The sequence below is a fragment of the Periophthalmus magnuspinnatus genome, chromosome 21 (assembly GCF_009829125.3).
Source record: "Periophthalmus magnuspinnatus isolate fPerMag1 chromosome 21, fPerMag1.2.pri, whole genome shotgun sequence".
NCBI classification, from domain to species: domain Eukaryota; kingdom Metazoa; phylum Chordata; class Actinopteri; order Gobiiformes; family Gobiidae; genus Periophthalmus; species Periophthalmus magnuspinnatus.
The window spans coordinates 25,165,522-25,171,828 of NC_047146.1; the positions used below are offsets into that span (position 1 = coordinate 25,165,522).

The window sequence follows — 6,307 nt, forward strand, 5'->3', positions numbered from 1 at the left end:
AACAACATGTTCATGGAGACAAGCAAGGGGACACCTCTGAAAAATCAGAATTGTTTATTCTTTTCCAAAATCATGCAGCACATTTTTTCGCCTAGAACATTTATATTGCATTTCAATTATATTTTAGCTACCGATTTGGACATGTATTTAGCATTGCAAGATAGGTCCAGGGCCTTCGTCTTTTGCTTCTGGATTACTCAGGGTTGAACTTATCCTTTGTCTTTTGCAATTTTTTATGCATAGACACTCACAATTCTTTGTTTTGAAGAGACCTGTGTGTGATTTTGCACAATGCTATAAAAACCTGCCTACCTTTCATTGCAGCTCTGCAGGCAATGTCCCAGTTCATGTGCCTCTTGCTCACAGCGTAACAGTGTGGACCGCTAAAGCTGCATGGATCCCCTTTTTCTCTTTTCACTTGGCCAGTCAGATATGTGCGATTAAGTCAAGCTACCATTGGCACGAAAAGTATAAAATTTCATTCTTGTTCATGTCGGCAAGAACGCCAATTTTCACTGGTTGGTGGTGGTGTCAGTGCACTCCCATTTTAGCTGTGGAGGTAATTGGAGCTATTGTGGATTTAGACTTTTGCTGTTCATGCTGATTTAGTCGCTACAAAAGGGCTACTGCAAAGACAATGAATATTTTTAAAGCTGCATTGTAGTTGAATTTAGCCTATTTGATCTAGCTATTCACGGCGTAGGATCTATTGATCTCCCCTCTCCCTCTTAACGTAAGTAATCAATAAGGCAGGCTGAGCTCGGAGGCTTTCAATCCATATAAATATAATCATGTGTTTGTATTTGCCAGACATGTAGCAAGCATAGGCAACCGCAACAAATAGTTTCATAGGAAAGTGAAAATTAGGTAAGGTACTAGCTGCAATGTGATCTTGTCTAAGTACAAAACCCATAGGCACAACCTTAGGCATTATTCTTTGATATTTTGACATGTAATTTTCCACGTTGGAACTAAAATGTCAACAAATTGATCGAGGTATGTGATAGGTTTAACTGGGGCCATTCATCAGGTGTGACAGTGCATTCATTTGGTTATCAGTGATTAAAAACACAAGAGCTAAGATGTGTCTCTGCTCAGGGGGATGTTACCAGCAGAAGAAACCCACCACTATAAGACACTGCCATCCTCCATGCACCAAACCGTTTTCTCACTGCACTCCGGTAAGTTTGGTCTCTGTCAAATAACGGTAACTCCTTTGTAAATAAACAAATTATTATTATTATGATGATGATGATGATGATGATGATGATGATGATGATGATGATGATGAAACCAGTAAAGTGTATAGATTTCATATCCATGGATGTGAGCTCAGTGCCATTCAGAAATTTGAGAGGAGTGTGTGGGAGTGAGGGGGTCATGTTCTTGTTCTTAAAGTATTACTGCCCCTTAGAGGACGTTTGGTATAACTGCAACTAGAAATCTAAACTGCATGGACATAAAACGCATAGATGTATTTTACTCTATAATTAGTAAATTTCTATACATTACAATTTTATACATTATTATTATCATTAGTAGTAGTATGTTTATTTAACTGCAATTTAACTACATAACCATCCATTCATATTTCAAACCGGTGATATGGTCAAGAGATCAACAGCGCACACACACAAGATATTAACCATACACGCTATTTAAACAGTCTGTTAAAAAAAATTAATTTGAGTTTTAAGGTGCAATAGTTGTGAACACTAATTAAGTAGCACAGTTTAAACAATGGAAATAGCTAAGATAAACAATCGCTAGGTACACCAATGTAATACACAGGCACTGAGTTAGGTTTTGTTTTCTTTTAATTCGGATAAGCAGAAGAAAATGGATAGGTGGATGGATATTTTAAGAAAGTACAAAAATATGAAAAGGAACAAATGCTGACTACATTGTTTTCTATTGTGGAATATGCCAAAAGATAAACAGAATCATGTGACAAAAAAGGCCAAGTTCAGTGATGTCAAGTGTGAAGATATCACAACAGAACAATCTGTCACTCTGAATAATTGTATTTCTTCTCTATCGAATTAACACTATAAATGTTACAGCTCTTACCTTGGGCCATTGTCGATGTGCCTTGCCCTCCCTCTGGAAAATGAATGCACAGTGGTTTTACATTAGGCTACTATAGAAGAGATACATTTTGCGATACTGTACCTCCTTAAGTAACACAGTATTATGGAACAGTGTTATGTAATTTCTATTTTTCCATGCTATTATAGTCCAGATAAATGGAGGGTATCCAACATTAATTTTATTAATTAGTATTAACGCAGAGCACACGTTGATACAACGTAGGAAAAGCTATTGTACATCATACCATTTATAAAATCCTTACTCCAAATATTGTTCACCTATGAAGTACTATCATTTAATCACCATTTAAGAATTTAATGATAGCATCATGCCAAATGTCAGTCTTAACAAGTGTCAAGTCTTTCTTTTAAAACATCTTCAACATCTTTTTCTTTACACTTCCAATAAATCAGCTCACCCCAGAATCAGGCTGTAGGCGTCTTCAGACTAAATATTGTTTGGCCATGAATAACCACTATTTTATCATGTCAGATGTCAAGTAAAATGCATTCCATGTCTTTTTTTCTTTCAGAACACCTTTTACTCCACTATAAATATGCCACTCGTTCAGATAAATCAATCCCTCCAAAGATAGACTGCATGGGTGTAGCCTGGAGAGGGACGCTGCAGTTGGAACCTCTTCACAGCAATAGGAAATCAATGAATGGTCCTTTTTTCTGTTCTGACATCTCCCTGTGTCTTTTCCCTGCTGTTCTCTTGCAGAGCGGGGTGTGTGGGTGTGAGAGAGGTTACACTGAAGTCATGAGCTCGCACGGCTTCCTGGACTATTGCACCAGGACTCCGGGGGTGGACAGCTACAAGAAGGCAGACGTGAAGACCAATTCAGGGAGATACAAACCAGGTCCGGCCCAAGCGCAGGATGTCTTCAGCGAGTGGACACTGCGACCAGTCGGGCCAGGTACTGAAATGGAAATGACCTCCTCAGAGTGAGTGTTGAACCTCACTTTGGAGACCACATAGAGTAGGCGTAACTTATTTTGGTTAAGGTGGTGCACTGAAGTCTGGTTTCTGCTGGTATCAGAGGAGCCAATACATCAGCATATGGACTGCTTGTGTGGACTGCTAATAAACAAAAAAATGGGACGGTGGAAGTGCAAAATGTATATAACCCCCATAGTTTTAAAAATGGTCTTAATGCCAAGTTATTTGCAATATATTTTCAGAGTAAAACACAAAAATATAGTTGTTGACTGTAAAAAAGAAATAAAATTCAGTAACTCAGTTGGTAAAGTGTTTGTCCACTGATCTGAATCCTGCTCTCAACATAAAAAAATAAAAAAATAAAAAGGCTCCCACAGATGAATGCTGTTGTTGTGTCCTTGGGCAAGACACTTAACCGACCTCAGCCCCATTGTCTGTGTATGAATGTGTGTGTGAATAGGTGAGTGGTTCCTTGATGTAAAGTGCTTTGAGTGCCTTAAACGCGGTGATCACTGACCAGTTTAAATATATATCATATTTTCCTCAAGGGCTCAGTGACCTGTAATACAGAGTCTCATTTGTGTAACAATTTGGATCTGATTATAAAGAGCAAAATGAAAAACCAATACAATGAAACAATATAAGCTACAGTGACATTCATATGCAATGTACATTTTAAACAAGGCATTACTGACTAAGCCTGTAATCGTGTTGCATTTAAATATGAGCTAACCAGAATCTTGCAAGTGTAAATTATCATAAATCAATCATTACTTGCTCCGACTTCTGATCCAGCTGTAGGATAATGAATAATAGGTATACAGTAGGATTGTATGCTGGTAGATTTGCATTTTGGCTGTTTTATAAATTAGCTAATTAAACTGATGTAATATATTTTGTGAAGTTCAAAGATTTTTTTATGATGATCAGGATGGAGACGTTTCATAAACTCAATACATTGGCAAGTAGCATTTGAGAAGTACTAGCCATGGTGGACTATGAGCAAAAGGCCTTGTTATACCTGTCTACACTAAACAATGCCAGTGTCATTACTGACAAATATCGTCCATGGTAAAAATATAAACTTAGTTATAAAGATAAGAAAACAATAATCTGTTTGACTATGGGATGCCCATCCCCACTGTTCTGAATGTTCAGTGTATACACACTCATTTAAATGTGTTCTCTGTGCAGATGGCAGAGTGAAGATCTGGGTTTATGCTGTGATTGCTGTCGGATTTATTCTAATACTCTTCATTATTGCGTTATCCTTCCTGCTCTGGTATGTTAATTCATAAATAGTACATTCTAAAGTTTTGTTCTATTGTATTTCTTTTGCTGCTCAATTTATTTTGAAAGTTACATATTTTAGGCAGTACCATTATGCTACCAATTCAAACCCTCATTACTATCCATGTATTTCTTTTTTTTAAATTAAAATCCTTTTGTATCACTTTCAGCAAGCCGTCGCACTCCTCAAAAACAGCTGCCCCCCAGAAACCACTGAGTCTGGCCTATGATGGAGATATGGACATGTGAACGTACCTCATACAGAAGTGCTTTCAGGAGAGTATGGTCTACTACATACTACAGCGCCCCCTTGAGGAGGCTCTGCTGTGCTGTATTGCCATTTGAACTACAAAAATAGGGAACTGATAATTCAACAGTGTATCACAGCTGGGGAAAAGTTTTGCAGAATTATATCTGTAGCTGCTTTTCATGCTGACAGGATTCTAATGTAGACATTTTGAAATTTTGAACTATAGTTTTTTTTCTATTGTGACTGGTTGCAACATTGAAACTAATGTTTGGATCTAAAATGTCAAAAGCCTTGGCGTTGATCCATAAAAAAAAGATCTATAAACACTTTGTCCTCTGAACTCTCCGTAGAGAAGATAAAGAAGACTCCAGGAGTGAACAGTGACCTCTACAGGTGGATCAGTGCACTTGACTGGACTGTCTCATCAGTGTTGGACATTTGACCGAGAGAATGCAAACCGCCTTTTTTGAATTATGCCATATGCACTACATTAGTGCTGCTCCTCTTTTCTCTCAATGACTTTTGTAGTGTTTTAATTGTAATTTATGATGACTTGTTGCTGTCAGATTGTGTTGACACTGATTATGCCATAAGTTTTGCAAGTGTGGAAACCTGCTGATTATGAGTTTGCATTGAGTTAAATATACAGGATAGCAAAGCAGTTATAATTTACCCCATTGACAAAACATAGTTTGACAAGTGTATCATTGATCATTTGACATAAATACCAGCAAGACAGAGTTTTCTTACACAAGAGTTTATCAATTCAGTATTTAGTCACACAAAGAGAGCACATTTGGTTTATTGTTTGGTTCCATCTAGATCAGTGGGTCTGTGCCATGGGTAACAGTGATGGGACGGGGACGTCTTAAGGTGGTCACTTTTATTGAATTTCTTTCTCATAAGCCTTGGAAGGTACCAAAATATTTCCTGTGGTGAGAGGTTTTGAGGTTTGAGAACCATCAAAAAATATTATTCCAGATCCCAACACGGGTCAAGTGCTTCAAAGCATACCCATTCCTTTTTTTTTATTTCACAGGCCTGAAAGCACAATGACAGCAAATACCAAATATCATAGAGCACATAAAGCTAAAATGTTATAAGTATTTATTTATTTATGTATTTATTTGATTCTACATAAGAATCTACTGCCTGAACTTCATGCAAAAAACACAACATCTTACCATGCCAATAAATCACTCAAACATGTTTCAGATACAATAAAGTACTCCGTGATCCAGTGGAGGCATGACTCCCGGGACTGTTTTGGTTATAGCACAATTTTCATTTAACCCTGTGTTAACAGGAGGTGTGATGTTTTTTGTTGTGTGAGTTTGACGCATCTGAATGTATATTTTCATTAAGTCATTATACTAGTACAAATAGAGTTGTTACATTCCATAACAACTGTATGCTGTCAGCTCCTTGTATGTAGGCATGCAAGTTTTAGCAGAACATGCCCTTAAGTGACCTTGCAGTTTATGATTTGTTTTATTTCAAATCTTGTCCATTTGGGGAGTGATTGTATGGTGGAGAATTATAATAAAATTACCAGTCCAACTCCAAATACTAAATACTGGGTTTCTATTGGAGCAGATCCTAAAAGCCAACAATCTGTTCTCTCATTGTTTACAGAATCATGTGAATCGTGTTACTAATGTGTGTACATGGACAGCGAGACAAATGCAAATAAATTGTTGGATGCTGTGGAAATAAAACATTTCAGTTTTGGCA

At 37.3% G+C, this 6,307-nt stretch overlaps 1 protein-coding gene across 1 annotated transcript in view; it reads left to right on the forward strand.

The window, feature by feature from the left end:
• The window catches only part of thsd7ba (thrombospondin, type I, domain containing 7Ba), a 273,568-nt gene extending 267,261 nt beyond the window's left edge, over positions 1-6,307 (forward strand). Inside the window, exons 26-29 of the mRNA XM_055230668.1 lie at positions 1,099-1,181; positions 2,815-3,010; positions 4,228-4,315; positions 4,494-6,307. Of these exons, the coding sequence (XP_055086643.1) occupies positions 1,099-1,181; positions 2,815-3,010; positions 4,228-4,315; positions 4,494-4,572 (446 nt within the window). The 3' untranslated portion in view covers positions 4,573-6,307. The remainder of the gene's footprint in view (positions 1-1,098; positions 1,182-2,814; positions 3,011-4,227; positions 4,316-4,493) is intronic.